This window comes from Pleurodeles waltl, chromosome 11, assembly GCF_031143425.1.
Source record: "Pleurodeles waltl isolate 20211129_DDA chromosome 11, aPleWal1.hap1.20221129, whole genome shotgun sequence".
Taxonomy (NCBI): domain Eukaryota; kingdom Metazoa; phylum Chordata; class Amphibia; order Caudata; family Salamandridae; genus Pleurodeles; species Pleurodeles waltl.
In genome coordinates this window covers 916,190,192-916,210,984 of record NC_090450.1, presented here as the reverse complement: position 1 = coordinate 916,210,984, position 20,793 = coordinate 916,190,192, and the positions used below count along the sequence as shown (strand labels likewise).

At 43.6% G+C, this 20,793-nt stretch overlaps 1 protein-coding gene across 1 annotated transcript in view; it reads right to left on the bottom strand.

The window, feature by feature from the left end:
* TMEM120B (transmembrane protein 120B) overlaps positions 1-20,793 on the bottom strand; it is a 102,521-nt gene that overhangs the window by 76,608 nt on the left and 5,120 nt on the right. Inside the window, exons 2-3 of the mRNA XM_069214911.1 lie at positions 15,044-15,162; positions 9,060-9,176 (exon numbers count right to left, since the gene is read on the bottom strand). Coding sequence (XP_069071012.1) covers positions 9,060-9,176; positions 15,044-15,162 — 236 coding nt within the window. The remainder of the gene's footprint in view (positions 1-9,059; positions 9,177-15,043; positions 15,163-20,793) is intronic.

Here is a 20,793-nt window from a genome sequence, read left to right as displayed (position 1 = left end):
ATTTACATTGCTGGAGGATACCAACAAATAAAGAAGACCCGGGATACGCCTTTGTCTTCATCTAGGACTGCCAGCTGATCTTGAAGCGAAGGACACTGTTCTCATCTTCCTCTAGGTATATCAGCTAGCGCAACAGCCCAGGGCACCATTCCTGCCCTCATCTAGGGCCATCAATAATTGCCCCCAAGGTTTTCCTCCCAAGTCTAAACCCTGATTGCTAGGTTATTTTAAGCCAGGTAGGCCCCCTTGTAAGCATCTTATGATGATTGGGAGGCTCAATGTTGGGTCTTAGTTGGTAGATCATTTGAGTCTCCACTGATGTTTAATCTGTGTGGGATGGCACATGAACAATAACTGAAGGTGGTTCGCTTGGTAAAACAGTGCACGACTTGGGACATGCTCTTGGGAGCCAGCCATGGCTCAAATAGTAAATTAACACAGAACTCTGTGTATACACTGATAAAGGGAAAATAGACACAGAACAAATGAAACTGATTCCCATTTAGTGCACTGATCCCATTTGGTGGTTTAGCTCGTCATTTCTTGAAGACAATATATTGCCTCTAGAGTCAACTATCCTCCCTCAAACCAGCTGAGAAAAAGAGCACAAAATATGAAATGAATAGAGAGAAACTATAGGAAATATCCATTCTTTGGAAGTCATCTCGCAGCCACCCAATTCAGGGTCGACTAAATAATGCAGTCTATCGACGTTGCAAAGCAAATATGTTAACGAAGCCCCAATGGTGCAAAACTAAGCAGCTCACCTTATCTTTGGTCTCAAAAGTCCTGACCACATGACTATATCTCTGAAATGTTTCAGTTTACCGCCAGAGAATAAGAGTTTAAAACTCTATATCTTGCATGCAAGGCACAACATAACTGTGCTCTGGACTCTCTCTCAAAGCGGATGCTTCCACACCTGCCTACCAGACTGCCTTAAATGTTTTCACCACAGCCACCTCAGTTTTCCTCAAAGCAGCATAGAAAATGTTTTATGCAAGTTTGTTCCAGTCACAAAGCTCCAGCCTTGGGACTCCCTCCCGCTGCCATTTCATCAAGGGACAAATTTCAGGAAATATCAGAAATGGTTGACAACCTTCCTCTTCCATTAACTACTCGGGCTACACAATATCTAGCATTTCCCATCAATCTGCGGCCGTGACATTTATTTTTGTAGCAGCCTCACTACCTTTTCCCTTGAACACTCTCAGACAGTAACCTAGGATATTTCGAGGGTTAAACAAAAATGAAAGGCTGTATGACGTCATGTTCTTCAACCCTATGACCGAATAGACCTTATGTGTGCAAAAAGCAATAAACAGTAGCAAATCCCACACCCTGAAGCGCATATTCAGGATTGAGGGAGTTTTCCCATCTCAAAGGGCACTTGTAAATGCAGAAAAAAATCACTTGTACAGTGGATCAACCAAATTTGCAAGTTAAAGTGCAGGAATGTGTGCACTGCAGGCATGGGGGGGTGGAAGGGGGTACTGAAAAACTTTTAACATTAAAGGTTGCTTTTCACTCTGGAAATGTACAAAGATCTCCTCTTGGGAACGATAGGACCGTATGCCTTTCAAGTGCAGGAAAGTGGAAGAACACCCTTGTTTTAAGAGGGGCAGTGAAAGGGGTTTCACACAAGAAAAATGTTACACGTGAAAAAAAAAAAAAAGTGTGCAACTGCATCATTTTCTCATGCAAAAAGGTGAAGCTTGTAAAATATCCCGGTTTTGTAAATATTTGGAGCATGCCCGGAAACCTATGGCTGTCGTATCTTTTGAAGCTTACTTCTAGGATTTATTTGTGAAGCCCAAAACAGCTAGCAATCTACTACAAACATTGAACTAACCCTAAGGGATGAATATTTCATACTTGTAAAACTGGTGTTTGGTACATAGGGTCCAACAACTACTGAAGCAAGGACAACCTCACTTAAGTAAAGGGAGGATTGCACAAACTGCATTACACAGTAGTAAAAAAACATTAGTTAAGTCCACAAGGATCTCCAGAGTTTGGGATATTTAAAGGAACACATGAGAAAATTGTAAGCAGAGCAGCGCCAACAAGTGCTACAAAAAGGCAGCTACAAACAGTTGAAACAGTCAAAAATTAAAGACAAGAAAAGTATCTACATAGGAGCAGACAGGATGACATCCAGTACACTGATGATGTACGGACTCAACCAATTAATATATATTTCATTATATTAAACATAAAGTTTGGGTCTGTTAGAAATGGGAGACTATAGAGGGCAGTGGCTTGCGCCCTATCCAAGTAGGGACTCCTTTGTTCTAGTCAGGGTAAGGGAGTTACACACCTAATAAAAAAAAATAAAAAAACTTTACAAACCTGCTCACCCCCTTAGTAACTTGGCACAAGCAGACAGGCGTATCTCAGAGGCAATGTGTAAAGCATTTGCACATAACACACAGTAATACAGTGAAAACAATACAAATTGACACCACACCAGCTTTAGAAAAATAGCCAATATTTATCTGTGTAAAACAAGACCAAAACAATAAAAATCCAACATACAGTAATAAAGATATGGATTTTGTAAGAATCAGCTCAAACAGTTCCTTGATGTCGAAAGCTCAGTCTGGGGCTACCACGGCGTCATGAGCAACAAATCCAACAGTTCAGGCTGACCACGAGGTCACGGGCCAGCTGCGGTGTCAGGAAGACCTGCAAACAGTACCTTGGAAATGCAGGGCATCATGGACCTTGCGATGAGATCTGAAGTTTCGGCGTCGGCTGGAGTCTGTTTCCAGAGGTCTGTGCAGGAGTCGTCAGGCCCTTGAAGTCACACGCGTTGCAGATCGAACTCAGTGAGGGTGAAGTCAAAGCGCTGGCTTTTGGAGCTGCGATGCGAAGCAGGGCAATGTTGTGTGCAGTACCCACAGGTCACGGTGCAAGCAGCGGCTCGCTGACAGCGTCCAGCGTCGCCAGTGAAACCAGGGTGACGCTGTGAATTAGGGCGTTGCGACGTGGAGTGTCTCCAGGTTGCAGTGCAGGCAGCGTCGTCGCTGAAGCGATGTCGTCAGTTGATCCAAGGTTGCGATGCAGAGCGGGGCGATGCTTCATGTGGTGCCCACAGGTCGCGGTGCAAGCAGCAGTGTCAGTTGATGAGGCTGGAGTCAATGTCGATGTCGGTAGACTGGGGCCGCTGTGAGGGACAGGGCGATACTTTGTATACCTCACGAGCTGTGTCCACAGGCCACGTTGCAGGCCGCGGCCTCGTTAGTGATACAAGGGCTACGGTGTGAAGCAAGGTGATGCAACGTGCGGTGCCCACAGGTCATAGTGCAAGCAGTGGCTCAGTGACGGCATCAGGCAACGGTGAGACCAGGGTTACGTTGTGAAGCGGGTAGGTCACTATGCAGGCAGTGGCGTAGTTGGCAGCAGTGTCGTTTTTCTTCTGTTGCAGCACAAAAAAAACACAGTTCTCAGTGGGGTTGGCAGATGAACTTAAAGTCTTTGATGTTCCTGAGACTTCCAACAGAAGGCAAGCTCTAATTCAAGCCATTGGAGAAACTCAGGAAATAAGTTGCCAAGAGTTCAGTCCAGTCCTTTCACTGCCCAAGACAAATGCAGCAAGCAGCAGGCCAACACAGGAAAGTGCCCATCAAAGTGAAAGTCCCTCCTGACAGCTTCCCCAGCTCTTCTTCTTGGCAGGTTCCTTAATCCAAAATAGTTCTAAAGTTCTGTGTTCAGGACCCTACTACTTATACTAGTTCTGGCCTTTGAAGTAGGCAAACTTCAAAGGCAGTCCTTCCTCTTCACAAGATCCAGTTCTTTCCTGCTCTGTCCCAGACGCTCTCCAGGAGGGGGAAACTTCTTTGTGCAGGACAGGTCCAGCCCTATTCAGGTGCAAGTGTTAGCTCTTACCACCACTCTATCCCAGGAAGAGCCATCAGTATATACAAGGCACACCTTAGCTCCTTTTGTGCGACTATCTAGAGTGTATGCAGGAGGCCCCAACTGTCAGTTACACAGACGTGGACTCCACAGGCAGGCACAGAATGGTTAAGCAAGAAAATGCCCACTTTCTTAAAATGGCATTTTCAAACCCACAATCTAAAAACCATCTTCGCTAAAAGATGTATTTTTAAATTGAGAGTTCAGAGATCCCAAACTCCAACTTCCTATCATCTTCCCATGGGACTCTTTACTTGAAAGGTGTTTCAAGGCAGACCCCATGTTAACCTATGAAAGCGATAGCCTTTGAATAGTGAAAACACACCAGTAGATGCCCTACCTTACCTTCTAAATACACTCCACTCTGCCCAGAGGGCTGCCTGGGCCTACCTTAAGGGTGACTTCCATGCAATAAAAGGGAAGTGGGTGCACTTGCCAGGTCGACATGGCAGTTTAAAACTGCACGCACAGACACTGAAGAGGCAGGTCTGAGACACCTTTGGAAGGCTACATATGTAGGCGGCACAACCAGTGCTGCAGGCCCACTAGTAGCATTTGATTTACAGGCCCTGAGCACACATGGTGAACTATAGTAGGGCCTTACTAGTAAACAAAATGTGCCAATCATGGATAACCAATCAGAATCCTAATTTACACAGAGGGCACTTGCACTTTAGCACTGATCAGCAGTGGTAAAGTCTCAGAGATGAGAAACCAGCAAAAACATAGTCAAGCATATCATAAAAACAGGAGGTCAGAAAGGAAAAAGACAGGGGAAACACACCAAAAGATGCCAGGTCTAACAGAGTCCATTAGTTTTCACTTAATAGAGATCTCTATTACTCGATCACCTACTGAATGACCATCCAGCATTAACCGAAGAGGCTATTGTGTCTCATAAAAATAGAAGCTTGATTAAATAACTATCAAAGCATTAAACGGCCAGCTAACATCCTTGTCTGAATTCAGAGCATCAAAGCAGGGAGCTTTTCATTAGATATGTGAAAATCCAGGGACGAGAACAGTTGGGGCCAGATGTACGCAGCTTTAGGTTTGCAATTGCCAAATAGCGAATTATTGCGATTCATTATTTGGTCATCACAAACACCCATGTACAAAAGTGCGCTTTACACTTTCTGTGATTCCTAGTGGGTTGCGAATAGACCTACCTGATTAATATTCATGAGGCAGGGATGCTTTGTGACTCATTGGGAATCGCAAAAATCAGAGGATTGGTGGCCGGATGTGGTCAGCAGACCACAATGTCTGTGATTGCTTTTCAATAAAACAATGTTTTTTTAAAAAGCATTCATTTCAAAAAGAACAATTAAGTTTTTAAAAAAAATTCCTTAAGAGTAGGCAGTGGTCTGTGGAACTACTGCCTGATCTTAAAAAATGTTTTTACAAACATTCTCAAATGGGAAGAGGTCCCTTGAGGACCCCTCCCCATTTGGGAATGGGTTAACACCTACTTGAAGTAGGTGGTAAAATGCAAATGTTCTGAGACCGTTTTTCAGTTGCAAAACATTCACATATACCACTGCGATTCAGTATTAGGAAGGGACACCCTAAACATGCCTCTTCCTAATACCGACTGTCAGATCCAATGGTGATAGGTTACCAAATCGCAAATAGGGTTTTGTACATTAAAAAATGTTTTTTTGTAGTTGCAAACAGCCCAATTCTGTAAATCGGGCAGTTTGCGATCTAGAGAATCTGGACCTTGATCTACAGGTTGCAAAGAGAAGAAAAGAGGTCCATAATAGAAACTGGACGAGACATGCAGATGAAGTACTAGGGATAGGATGGGAAGCAGGGTACTTAGGGAAAGTCTTAGAGTGATGCTGGCAGGTGAGAACAAAATAGATACACATAACCATTAGTCACTATGGAGACAGGTTCGCAAATGTCTGAAAGAAGGCATTTCTGCTAAGTTAATAAACAAAAAAAAAATCCAAAACATCATACATATTCTTGGTTATTCAAAAAATAAAAATAAAAAATAAATAAATATATATATATATATATATATATATATATATATATATATATATATATATACACATACATATACACACACACACACCTTCTTAAAAACCGATTTTTGGGAACAACATATGATAGACAAACTGTTAATAAGGCCTGCTTGGGGGAGGAGAAGGTGGACTCCCCAAAGGCAAGGCAGTGAATTGTTTAACGCATGGCAGAAGAACACAGAGTACAATTAGGCTTTCACCCTAATAAACAAGCATTTGCAATGAATTAAGTTTAACTTTTGCTTGAGTTAAAGCTATTGGCATTGCAAATTCATAAATTGACTTTTCTTGCCACATAAACTGGTCAACCCTGCCTCATAATTTGGTCTTTTCTTGCCATATAAATCCAGGGGCCCTGCATATAACTAACGCACATCCATTCACCTTCTTCCTCTATCTGCAGCAAAAAATGTTACCATTTAGCATCCCAATGGAATACCACTTTCACCAACCTACCATCAGAGTTGCTGGCTGGCTAACACAATTCCCCCCCAAAAAAACACAAGACAGCCACAGAGGAGAAATAAACTTGAAGGGTCACCCAAACATATCGGGAATGTTCAAACTGCTATAGTGTAACAAGGATGTTAAACTGGCCTGAATTATGATCATAATTGTAATAAGGAGAGATTATTACAACATATACAATTATCATATAAACCTTTATCAGAAATAAACTTTTGGCATTAGATCGTCATGCTCAAAACAGCCCCTAGAGGGCACCATAACCCTAGAGGGCACCTTAACAAGAATATAATTTGTAAGAAACACGGTCCTGTAACCATATTGTTAGCACCTAGAGGGGAGAACTCCATGAAAAAAACAGGAAAAAGTAATGCAGTGTTACCATACACTTAGCCTCTAGAGGGTGTTTTTAGGGCTAGCAGGCCTACTGCAATAATATCACTAACAATGCCTTTAAAACAAAACTTCTACCAGCTGTAAAACAAAAGTTGTTGCCATGAGAAAGCTTAAAAGACACTGAATGGTGGGAGGGGTTATTATTTTGGGGTCCCCACTAACCAAGTGTGGGGACCCAGAGATAATGTAGACAGAAAGAGTGTTTTGAAGGTGGTCCCATTGTCCTAGGACCACCACAGGCTGAGTTATGAGCAAAAATGCTGTGTAAAAGTAATGCCATGCAAAGCATTATGGGACACGTTTTTGTGCCGCGAATATTATAGTATGTTGACTGCAATGCTCAGAACAGCACACCACAATAAAAAAAGCATTTGGAAGAAGCATGGTCATGTAACCATAAAGGCAGCTCTTAGAGAGCATAACCACATGAAAAAAGAATGGGAGAAAGCATAGTGCATTAACACATGTTCAAGGTTAGCAGGACTACTGTAATGATATTAAAAACAAGGCCCATAAAACATAACTTCTCTCAGCAGTAAAACAAAAGTTCCAGCCATGAGAAAGCTTAAAAAGATAATGAATGGTGGTCGGGGTTATTATTTGTGAGTCACCACTCACATAGTGTGGGGACCCAGAGATGATGAGAAAGAGTGCATTGTGGCCAATGTTTCAAAGGTGGTCCCATTGTCCTAGGACCACAACAGGCTGAGTTATGAGCTAAGATGTTTTGTAAAAGTAATGCCCTGCAAAGCATAATTGGAAAGGTTCCATGCAACGAAAATTGTAATATGTAGATATGACTGTAATGCTTAGAACAGACCCTAGAGGACACCACAATGAAAACAGCATTTGTAAGAAACATGGTCATGTAACTATATAGTTAGCCCTTAGAGGGCATAACCACACAAAGAAAAAAATGGCAATAAATAATGCAGTGTAACCATATATTTAGCTCCTAAAGTGGATAATGAATTATTATATATATATTCAGGGGTAGCAAGCCTATAACAATATTATTACAAACAAGGCCCTGAAAACACAAGCTATCCCCAACTGTTAAACTAAAGTTCAGCCATGAGAGAGCTTAAACAGACACTGAATGGTGAGAGGGGTTATTATTTTGGGGTCCTCATTAACCTTGTGTGGGGACCCAAAGATGATGTAGACAGAAAGAGCACATTGTCGTGAATGTTTTGGTTGTGGCCCCATTGCTCTAGGACACCTACAGGCTGAGTTATGAGCAAAAATTATTTGTAAAAGTGAAGCCCTGCAAAGCACTATGGGTCGAGTTTTCCCCAAGTGTAGTGAATATTCTAGCATCGGCTCCCCCGCTGTGCCGGGAGAGCTGCTTTGACTTTGAGGATTTCTGTTTTACATAAAGCATTCACCAATTTCAAGTGTTTTAAGGGGAGAGCCACAAGAAATGACTCTGATCAGGTAACTATGAACAATGTGACCAGCGCTCCAATTCCAGCAGTAGAGTTCACACTGTTGTGCCTGTTCGTGCTGTGCGTGCCATGGCCGCCAAGCAACACGAAGGGGAGAGACAAAAGAAATAGTTTGGCAATTGTGCAATAATGTGTGTCACAGGGGCATTCTGCATTGTGTGACAAAACAGCCTCAAGGCAGGACAAACGTAAAGCATTTACCAATGACATCAAGTGATTTTTTAAAGGCAAGCCGACGAACAAGTGAGAGTGATGGGTGCGACATGGGCGTGGTTAAAAGCCCACAATACTTACAACAGGTCAAAATGCCCTTAACCTAAAAACACATCTGAATGAGTCCTCGGGGGCCCTGATTCCTAAAGAATGAAACAGTGTAAGAACAATGTGCATTTATGCAGTGCAGATTTTTCAGTTTCTACTAGTTGTAAATAACAGAAGTTACAATTAGCTAATTTAGTGGAAATCAATTGATCAGCCTCAGAAGGAAGGGTTAACGGCCAAGCTCCTTGTTTTAAGAGTTCAAGACTGAGATCAGATGTCAGTCTTGAGCACTTAACTACTTCAACCTATTTGGTGGAATTAGTCTACGGCTTTACTGGGGCACTACTGGCCAGGGCAGTGGTCAAACACATTACATCAAAGCACTCAATGCTCCAGGAAGCAACTCCCAATGCTATGCATAACCCCTAAGCACAAGCAACTTTAACAAACAAGAACACAGAAGAGTATCTTTTGAAGCTTATTCAAACTATGCTGAAGAGTATACCACAGAAGCTTTACAAAACAAACGTACCCATTTTTCTTTGGCAAGTAGGCTTCCATGTCAAAGAAAACATGTTGCCGCTCTTTTATGTGACTGCTAATTTGCTGTATAAGTTCCGCATCTTCAATAACAGCGGTTTGCTTGTGTCTGCAAAGAGAATAGATTTAAAAAAGAACAAACAAGTTGAAATGAAACCTTCTAAATAACATAATAGTAAACATGAAGAACAAATAAATGTCAGAAGATGCTGCAGAGAACCTGCAGCACAGAATAGTCTTCACATATCAGAGGGGTACAGTGACCATTCATTTGGCAGCTGCCTATGTGATCTACGCCTCTAGTGTGATCCAGTGGTCACAAGGATGCATAGATAGGCACTACCGTCTTTTATAAATTAGGAAATGCTAATCCTAACCAACAAAGACACCTTAGGTAGGTGAGAACTCAATACTATCACTGAACACCCAAACAATCAACTTTATAGTTCAAGAACAAATGGTCTGTGTCTGGGCATGATGCTTTAGCTATGTACTTGTGTTTCTCTGCTGTGACTTGAGGCCAGCGGAGGCTAAACTCTATTCTGTGGTCATCTGGAAGTCCCTAGGCCCCTAGAGGGCTGTGTGAAGAGCAGCTTCACAACTGCACTTACTGAACTTGAGCCCCCTAACAGTAGATCTCGAATTTCGATGACATCACAGCCTTCAGAGTGTGCAGAATCTGAGTATAATCCCACAATTACCTTTGCTCCTTAAGAATACAAACTGATGGGTGTGGGAATTGGATGGGATTAAAAGGCACTATTTATATGTCTGTTAATTTGGTAATTTGTGTACAAAAATCTGCTCAGTAAATCCCACCAGGTGCACCCCTTGGAATGTGCAAATCAAACATTCGTCTGGGCTTAGTGATCCGCCCAAATGTGGGATGTTTGGGAGCAGAAAGGGGGCAGCACTACTTTACCTACTGACATTCACTGAACAGACTAGAATTTTAAACAGGACTATTAGCATAATGGTCATTTCCACAAACTTGACTGCCCCTCCAACTGAGAGGTACAGTGCTGAGTAGACAGAGAGCTGTATATTCATGGATGTGTGAACTGGTACTCCTGGGGCACATGTGCTGCCTCACATTTTTTTTTCACTTCCATTAGAGATTATGATGTTATTTGGACAGAGAGGACAACAGGCCCCTGATCATGTGGAAATAAAAGTGCACAATTCTTCAGTAAATTCACATCATAAAGCAAAATAGACTAACCAGTACATACTGCTGGAGCATCTGTGTCATGTAGTAGAAAAGACACAAACTCCCCATGCACACTGTTTAGTGCACATTAATTAAAAATCTCATGATTCCGAATATTCCCTGTGCAATATATATGACAGAAACAAACCATACTTATTCAAAACTTCAATAAATATGTTATAGGTCTTAATGCAGAAGCGCAGGCGAACATTTGCGGAGAAAATGTTCACCGTAAATGTGGGCACGCAACTGTCTTGGTCAGAGGCAGAACCAGGCTAACCGGCTCAGCCCTGGCTGGTTTTGACATGCAGAGGTGAACTGGCCCAGAGGGAAGTTGGAAGCATTCTCCAACAAGTGGGCCCAGTTAGAACACCTGGAAGGCTGGGCTTAATGTGCTATTTAAGAAGGGCGGCGTAGAGGAATTTCGCTTAATTTAATATATGCAATACATCTTTGCTAACGGATGCTTTACTTGTTCCCTGACCAGCTCTTGCAGGTGCTGTCTCAGCTCATATGTAGTGGGAAGCATTTCCCATACTTAGGAAAACTCATTGCCACTAGCACACTGTAACCACAAACCACTAGGGTAGCCATTATTCATCATTTGCAACTGGCATACAATGCCTTCATCTAGCAATAACGGAGTATAGAAGATTTTAGCTTTTCTTGAACTGCAGGGGCGGAGGCACTGATGCAATACTTTTTGAACATTACCCAGTTCATGGATCGTTGATTGCCTCTTGCAGGTGTTGGCTAATATTAAACTTGACCCAAAGTTCTGTACAAAGTTCGAAAGTCTCAGAGCATGCCCTTTGGAACTGATGTGCAAGGAGACATTCATTCTGGATTAAAAAGCCAGTCGACGTTCCCCGCCAAGCCTTCCCAAGCTCTTGAATCCTTGACACAGCATGCATACATACCGAGGGCTGGGTAATGCTGTTTGCACAATGCTCGATGAACAGATGATTAAACAATGGAAAGTTAGGCAAGGTTGACAAAACTTCTCAGGCGTTTGAAAGGTTGCACCATTTGTTCTGTTTTTATAAAGGAATTATATTGAAATTATTTATATAATATATATTACATTATATTGAAAATACGGATTAACTGCCTTGACACTTTTGTGCGAATTTGGGACCAGCATTTGATTTATCCCGTTTCTAGACTCTCCAAATAAAAATAGAAATGCTTGTTACAGATTATATTTACCTCTTGTTCTCAGTAAAAAACAAATGTGAGCTTGACAACTGGTTTAATATAGTTTAGCAAGGATTAATAAAATGCGACTTGCAGCACGCACTACATGTTTAACAACAGCATGGCAAACCAATCTTGAAATGCCTTACCCAATGAGAGCGAAGGGTATGATGTAAGCAAAGAGTTGCTGTAAGGCTAGAGACGTCATACTCCGGGCCAGATCTGCATGAGATTTTCAGGATATCCAGATAATAACAATTTTCAGAGAATACATTTAAAATGGAAATAATTTATAGAGCAAGTGGTTGTCTTGAAAATGTTGCATGGAGTCGCTCTTTTTAAACCTACAGGCACCACCTAGTTGGGTAATATCAAGATGGAAACTGGCCCATGACACAATCAACTCCATCGTTTGGGCGGATCTTCATCATTATGTGCAATTCTTGGTCAGTGACGGGAAAAGGAACAACTTATGTGCTGCTGCCTCCAAGGCCTGGTTTCTCGGGTGTTCCATTCTAGTGAAGCCACCTGCATTCCATGTTGGCTGCAGATCATGTTGAGCACGAGGAACAGGATTTACGCAGTCCAAGGTGGCTTCAGGAAACACACCCTAGAATGCTGAAATGCTGCAAGATGGCACAAGCAGCAATCTAAATATATACCTCTCAAGGTTATGTTACTTGGTGTGTTGCACAATGCGTTATGCAAACCCTTGGGCTATTTGAAAGGGCAAAGGAGGACAAGGGAGATGCAAAGAAAGCACTAGGATAGAGATATGTAGGGGATAAGATGAAAAGAAAGATAAAACATGCTGTGGGCGAGCAGCTTTTTCCAACATCCTAGCATCTTGTTGGATGGAGCAGTGGTGCAATGTGAGCAGCAAGCCTCAAGTGAGCAGGAGAGGTAAAGGTGCAAGCGCTAAAGGGCTGGAGGGAATGAGACCAGGGTTGATGGGTTTGTACGGAAAAGTCAGGGACTGCCTGTGTTACAATTTCTTTACATTATTCCATGGGCATTAATGCTCCCCTTGTCTAAAAGGTGTGTCCAAAACAAAGTATAAGACATTTTTGAGAATGAGAGTTTTATAGTAAGAAATTGAATTTTTAAGACATAGGGCCCCAGTATGAGTCTGGCAGTCAGTAGACCATCAGACTCTCGGATGGCGGTCGGACCACCGCCAATGCGGCAGTCTGGGCGCCATATTCTAACGATGGCGGTCGTGCCACAGTGGCAGCTGCCCTGGGATTACGACCTCGGTCGCCGCCAGCCTTTGCATGACAGTATTACTGCCATGAAAAGGCAGGCAGAGAACGGGTGCAGGGGGCCCTGGGAGGCCGCTGCAATGCCCATGCGCTTGGCATGGGCAGTGCAGGGGTCCCCCTGGCCAGCACCCTCACAATGTTCACTGTCTACTTTGCAGACAGTGAACACTGAGAGGGTGCTGGTGCACCCTGCATTCTACAGCATTGCGCCCGGCTCGATTACGAGCTGGAGACAATGCTGTAGGCTGTTTCCTGCTAGGCCAGCTGGCGGAAACAGAGGTTTCCAACAGCTGACCTAGCGGGGACTCTTAATGGGTCCGGCAGGGAGGTAGCCACTATGGCAGCAACCTCCCCGTCCTCCGCTGAACTCGTAATAAGGCCCATAGTCTTTTTGAAAACAAGAACACATTCTTCAGCCAGGTAGTTTCTCAGATGGTAAGATTTAAACTCACCTGTCTGGCCCATCAATGCCTTCACAACAAAGCACCTTTTTCTTATCAAGAAAACGTATACACAGTAGCTAGCAGAACTCTTGGGTCGGCTGGCTGAGACTAGTTTTCTGTAATGAACTTACATACGATCTAAAAGAAACTAGGTGCCAGGTGTACGAACCATTTTGGCCGTTTGCGACCGGTAAAAAACATTTTGCCATGTACAAAACACAAAATGCGATTCAGTAACTTGCTACTGAATCACATTTTGCTTTTGCGATTCGATATGAGGAAGTGGCATGTTAAGGGTGTCCCTTCATCAAACAGAATCGCACTGGCATTTATGAATGTTTCGCGACCGTGAATGCTGTGGCAAAACATTTGCCGTTACTACCAACTTCAAGTTGATGCTAACCATTTGCAAACAGGAAGGGGTCCCAAAGGAACCCCTGCCCCTTTGTGAATGGGGGCGCAAAACTTTTTTCAGAGCAGGCAGTGGCCCCATGGACCACTGTACTCTGAAAAAATGAAAAGAATACTTTTCATTTTTTTTGTAATGCATTCCGTTTTCCTTTAAGGCAAACGGGCTATTAAAAAAAAACGGCTTTATTAAAAAAAACACTCACAGACATGGTGGTCTGCTGTCCCCAGCTGGACAGCATCTTTGTGAGTGTGGCCATTCCCAATGGGGTCGCAAATTGCAACCTACCTCATGAATATTGATGAGGTAGGTAATTTGCAACCCCATTGGGAATCACAAACAGTGTGCTTTACACTGTTGTACATTTTGTTTAACGACTTGCAATTTGCAATTCCCAAAAGGAACCCAAATTGCGAGTCGTAAAACAAAAAGTCATACATTTGGCCCACTATGTTTTGACACAGGCCTCCTTGAATAATAATTCCATCACATATCCCTAGGTTAAAACCTGGAAAGACAACCACACACTCAAGTGCAATCTTCAACTTACAAACCACAAATAGGGAACAACTCAACCATCAAACTACTTTCTATATGCAAGTAAGTTAAAGACGTGCGGACCCATAATTTGCCTGGATATTGTACAGTTAGGTCAGCCAACTGTAATCTCCCCCTCCTACACTCACATAAAACATATCTGCTACGTAACTTGTCTGTTGCCGTTTCTGTACCAGCCCACAAAAGAGGCACCACCAAATGAACAGGTGTTGGAATAAATGAAGAGATCTGTCACATACAGATGGTCCACAGAAGGAATTTAATCAAGTCCAGCCCTGCAGGTCTCGATTATCTTCACACTATGACCACTTCTTTACATCTCACAACGCAATTCAGATATGGGAAGTTATTAACAAAGCCCATTTCAGCAAATTTCTACACAACCACGCCAGGTCAAGACCAAAACGATAAACAACATTTTAGTTTGGACAATTCAATGCTGTTACCAGCTAAGTTGACTAAGTTCATAAGAAATACCACAAAGGGACCAGCAGAGCTGCTCAAAGGTGCAAGATGACTGAAAAACAAACTGCACGTTTATTTCACACCTCAAGCACCACATTGATAAACGCTGCATTCCTGAACACAATAAACTCACCTTGATGGTCATCACGCACAACCTGCAAAGACTACCCACTTAGGTTTAAAGAAACACATGCGAAGCTTGCTGCCCATGTAGACAAGCGCTTCAGTGCCCCGCACAGAGGTAATCAGCTTTATATACATGCTGTAATACAACACAGATGTGTTAGGTAAATACTGAACTGGTTTTGGATGTGTGTGGGCAGCTCACAGCTGCCAAGGGCGATTCCTCATGTTGTCCTTTGTGTGGGTCAAACTGCTTTAGCTATCGACAGAACAGGAAAAGTACTAGGCCAAGCCAAACTCTCGCATTACCTCCGCAGGCTGTACTCCAAGTCTTTCAGCCGCTTCTTGTGTTTGCTTATGGAGCTGCTGCAAGCTGTCTGAAGGACATTGAGTTCTTCAAGTTTCTGCCTGTATACTTTGTGAGATTCCTGCAATAAACACAGGAAGCAGCATCAAAAATATGTATATATATATTTTTTTAATTCACATGACCCAAAATAAGTATTCAAATGCAAGTGACAACTCTGTATGAATGTGAAAACCATCACACCGATGACCTGAATTCTTTCCTGTCAAAGCACCACAATGGTAAAGGCAGGCAAGCAGACCGTGAGATGTCAAACAGACGCCGCATAAGAAAATAGCCCAGTAACGTTAACATGTGTTAAGGGACATTTTTTCAGCATTACACGAAGGGCTGATGCAGATTCAATTTCCAGCTATAACAGGGAATCTAATTTAGGATAATGTCAGTTCATTCAGAGGAGAAAGGATTAGAGCCTCATTTTCATCATGCAGACAAAGATCGAGTTTGTTTTTCTGAATTCCAGACCACGAATAGCTGCTACTGACCTGATTTGCATCAGAAAGACTTCAGCAGATGGACGTGGCAGTGGGGACTGTGGTAGCCTAGTGCAGTTCTCATTGCAGGTTAAACAGTCTCTGACACACTCAATTTAGAGATCAGTACATGAGAGCAACTTCTGTCTGACTGCTACCTCGTTGTGAGTGCGAGTTCACCAGGGGATGCCTCTGCATGGATCAGTTTTCCTATACGTTTTCATGTCAATAAATCGTATTCTGCTCAAGATCACAGGCATATGTTTCTGAAGCACAACATATCATCATGGTTTGTTTTGGTGTTCTATACAGAGTACAGTTGTCAATGAGCAGACACCCAATAACAGCAAAAGTGACATTTGAAACAAAGAAGTTGTATTAATCATATGTATATATAATCCCGGACAGAAAAGGCTCACCTCTGGCAAGATCTAGATTCTGCCCTTTTAATGACACCACCTATAAAACTTTACCACTGTGAAGATCCCACCTTTGTAAGGTTCACAGAACAAAATAACTCTACTGGGTGACCACATCCATGGGACATCACCATCAAAACGACCACAGGCACAAAATATCACCACAGTTAAATAGGTGTGAACAAAACATTACCATTTTACTGTTCCAATGTGCAAAGCATCAACACTAAAAATATTTTGACTAAAGATCTCATGTATAGAGAAATCCTTAAGATGATCTCAGGATCAACAAAATATTGGGGGAAACCCACGCACAATTACCAGTGTAGTGATTCCACACACAAAATATCACCACAGTGGTGATTCACAGGACACTAACACTAAAGAACATTTGATTCTATGAAAAACATCAAGATATTGCCTGTTTTGGACATCAAAAATATTTCATGATAGCCCAGGACAAAACTGATTAGGGTATTATTTCCTATTTCAAATTATTTTTAAAATCATAAAGCATGTACTTCCCACAACCAAAAGGTATGAATGCCCCAATTACAGCTGCCTCTCCTCTCGTTTCTGGGGTTCCACACAGGTACAAAATGACAAAGAATGTGGACTTTGTGGAGCTCCGATGTAGGGGCACTTAAGTAGGATATGAATTATTTATATATATATATATATATATATATATATATATATATATATATATATATATATAGGACAAAGTACCCTAAACAAGTGGTTCCCAAACGTTTGACTTCTGTCGATACCCAATTTATCACTACTGGAACCCGGAGACCACCACTGAATCATTAGTAGAATCCAGGGACCAAGGCCTAAACATTGTTGATGATTTGAACCGCACAATACACAACAAAATACAGAAACAGGCATTGCATCCAACACAAACAAATGATAGCACATTCTATTTAATTTGCAAACAAATACAATAAAACATACATATTTTACTAGAAAGGTCAGAGCTTTTCTACATTCAATTGAAGCCACACATTGGCCATCCTATATTCTGTTTGATGCATCTGTAGTGCTCCCAGGAATCAATTAAAGGATACTAATTAAATTTTTAGCCTTCAATTTCAAATTCCTTGACATTTCCAGCGCATTTTTAAATTTGCAGTTGTGCATTTAGCCACTTTACTTATATAAACTTTATTGGTCTGTTCATATTAGTTAATTTTCTAAGCAGTCACAGACCCCCTCAGGAGGATTCGTGGACCCCAAGAGTCCCTGGACCACAAGTTGGGAACCACTGTCCTAAACCATACATGATCTGGAAATTGTGATGAAGCAAGGGGTAGCATGTTGAGACATTGTACAAGGTCAAAGAATTCTATGTCAGGACCTCGTAGGCGAGGATTATGCTTTACTTTCTTGTCTTTAATCAACAGCAGAAGTTAGAAGCAAAAAACAAACACTTCCCAGAACACCCAGGGATGGAACTACAAATTTCAACAGCAAATCCAGATTGTGTACAGTCCATATCCTTGATGCCCCTCCTCAGGCACTACTTCTTTTTTTCCTGATGCAGAAGAAGATAAGTACTTTTTTTCTTTCTTGGGTCAAACAATTCTGATTTTCTGTTTACCACACGCGTAAGGTGTGAAGCAACGCGCTAATTGTTTATCCTCTTCACAGGGAGCCGCAGGGGCATTGTCCACCCCACTCGCGGCTGGGTCGCCCGACAGGCACTGTGGTGTCCCTGTGCGACTGCAGAGGGCAGAGCGGTGTTCCGACGTACACCGCGCATCTCTGTGATTCCAGCTCGGCTCTGTTCCAGCAGCTGCCTGAGCCCGCATAAACACGTCCAGGCACTGCATGCCTCAGAAGCCTCGACGCCCTACACAGGTCTGTATTTAAGTACAGGCACGTCGCTGTGCCTCTGATACCTGGCAGCAGCAGACGCTGTTCCGGGTCTGTATCGAGCCGCAAGGCTCTTGAATAACGCGCCTCCCACACGCAAGTAAGCGTTTATTTCCTCCGCTGCCTAGGGGCCGGGCCCGGGCGTTCTTTCGCCTTCGTGACTCCCATAGAACAAAGGGAGGTTGGCTCCAGGGGGTTACTCCAAGTAGCCTATCAAGGCCTTTAATAATGAAATCATGTAGGGGGTTTTCCCCTAGTCAACTGCACACTGTGCATGATATTGCTGGACTTTGTCCAGCAGGAAACCTTGAGCGAGTCTCAGGCATTCTCCAGTTTTTCACCTGCATAGTTCAGTCCCAGTAGTCTGTATTTTTCTTGTGCCCATTATGCAAGGCGATGAGTACGTGGAAGAGACCATCTCAGTTCTTCCTATTGATAACGAGTTCTGTGACACAGTGGATGAGTCTATTCAACAGGCGGTAGCGGCGGCCATTGGAGCGGAGGCTGCTCCAGGAGGCGTATTCATACCCAGCCCCTCTTAATCTGTCTCTCCCTATGGAAGGACCATAAGATTGGGGGCAATCAGCACAACAACCCCTTAAGCGCGAGATGGAGGGCAGGCTGGACATGGCAGCCTTTGATAAGGTGAAGCAGGCTTTCGGTGAGCACCCCCCTCCGGATGGCAATCCTCTCTCCCTGTTGCCATCAGCGGACCCTGAAGAGGATGACTTGCATGGTTCCAATGATGAAGCAGGCCCCTCTAGGCCTTGGAGACCAACCCAAACTCCCTTGGACCTCCAACTGCCAACGGGGTCATCTGACATGTTAGACCCTGAGGCCTTAGTCCATCTTCGCTCCTCCCAATCCAGGTTGTGCAAGCCTCTGGAAAAAGAGGTTCAAGAGCGGCTGAAGGTGGAATGCCCTTGCCCATCTCTTCCGGGGAAGGTCTCCTATTCCCCGGACATAGACCCCAGAAAGGCCACTTTTCTGCCAAAGTTCATTAAGGAGCCCAAAAAAGGGACCGACAGGTCATGGCGGGCCTGTCAGGACAAGCTGCTTGATATTTCTGGAAGGAGTCTGATCATCTACCTAGACGATCTCTTGCTGATGAATCAATGTCCCCACAGGTTGCAACAGCAGCTACAGTACACTATCTCTCTTCTAGAGGGTTTGGGTTTCTTGATAAATGCCAAGAAGTCAGCTCTGATTCCCTCCAGGCAGACAACCTTTCTGGGGTTTGTCATAAACTCGGCAGACAAGACTCTCAGTCTGCTGACTTGCAAGGTTGCTAAGATTCACAGAGAGTTAAGGAAGACAATTTCAAGGCCCTCGACATCCCTGCGCCAGATTGCTCAGATTGTGGGGCTATTAGCTTCTTCCATATAGGTGATTTTCCCAGGGCCCCTACATTACAGCACCTGAAAGCCTCTCACATGCGTGAAGGCCTCTCCTACTCGCATCAGGTGTCTCTGACAGAAGAATCAAGGAACGAGATGAGATGGTGGCTCTCTCATACGCAGGCCTGGAACGGCCGAGCGATTTCTAGTTCCGATCAGGACATAATCATAGAATCCGATGCCAGCGCCTCTGTTTGGAGAACTCGCTGCAGGGAATCCTTCACCAGGGGAAGGTGGTCGTCTGCCGAATTAACTCTCCACATCAATTGCCTGGAACTGCTGGCAGGCTCCTTTGCCATTTAATGCTGGACCAAGGACAGGCCAAATTGTTCGGTTTTACTCAAAATGAACAATCGCTCAGTGGTCCCCTACATCAACCACCTGGGGGCCCCACGTCCAAAGTTCTAGCAGATCTGGACAAGGATCTTTGGGCATATTGTCTCACATACAATATTTCCATTACAGCAGAATATCTTCCAGGGTCCTCGAATCAGATAGCAGACTGGTGTTCCAGGGAGTGGCCAGACACTAGTTTGTGGCGCTTAGATCCGGGTTTTTTGAAAATCTCAATGCACTGTGGGGTCCTTTCACGGCAGATCTTTTTGCCTCAAGGCTGGATCACCAAGTTTCCCAGTATGTCAGCTGGAAGCCGGACCCACAGGCAGTGGTGACTGATGCATTTCTCCAAGAATGGTCCGAGAAGAGTTACGCTTTTCTCCCCTTCGCCATGATAACGCTTCTGGCGGCGCAGGTGCGCAGACAGGAGACGCAGGTGGTAGTGATCACTCCGGTTTGGAGATTTCAAGTGTGGTTTACGCTTCCTCTGGAACTTTCTTGGGATTTTCCAATCCCTCTCCCCCAGGATCCGGATATCCTGAAAGATCCTCTGGGCCAGAGTCACCCATTGGTTCTCCAAGGCAGTCTTCCTCTCATGGTCTGGAGGATTTCAGGGAAGGATGGAGAGTTACAGCCTTTCATCAGAGGCTGATACACTGCTGGCCGCAGCCTGGGCCGACAGCACTTCTACAACAAACAAATCTGCTTGGACAGAGTGGGTACGTTGGTGTCTTCAACGCGAATAAGATGCCAGGGGGTGCGACGTTGTCCCAGTCTTGAATTTGATTGCCTCTTTGGCATCTAGAGGCATGGCCTATCGCATCGTTAATGCATAAAGCTCAGCTAGTTCGGCGGGTCATCTTCCTGTTCAGGGTTTACCAATAGGAGAACATCCTTTGGTGTGCAAAATGCTACGGGTTATTCGCCTTGCTCTCCCTCCACAACCCAAATACTCAAGTTTGTGTGATGTCAATTTGGTTCTTAATCTCTTCCAATCCTGGCAATCAAACTAATACCTTTCAAGGAAGGAAATATCGGCCAAGCTAGCGATGCTTTTGTGCCTTGTTTCCTGCAGAAGGGTCTCGGATGTTCGAGCCCTGGACCTTTCCAGTAGGGTTTTTACGCCACAAGGGGTTACCTTTCATGTCTCCAGGAGGACTAAGATGGATACAAGAATGATTTCTTA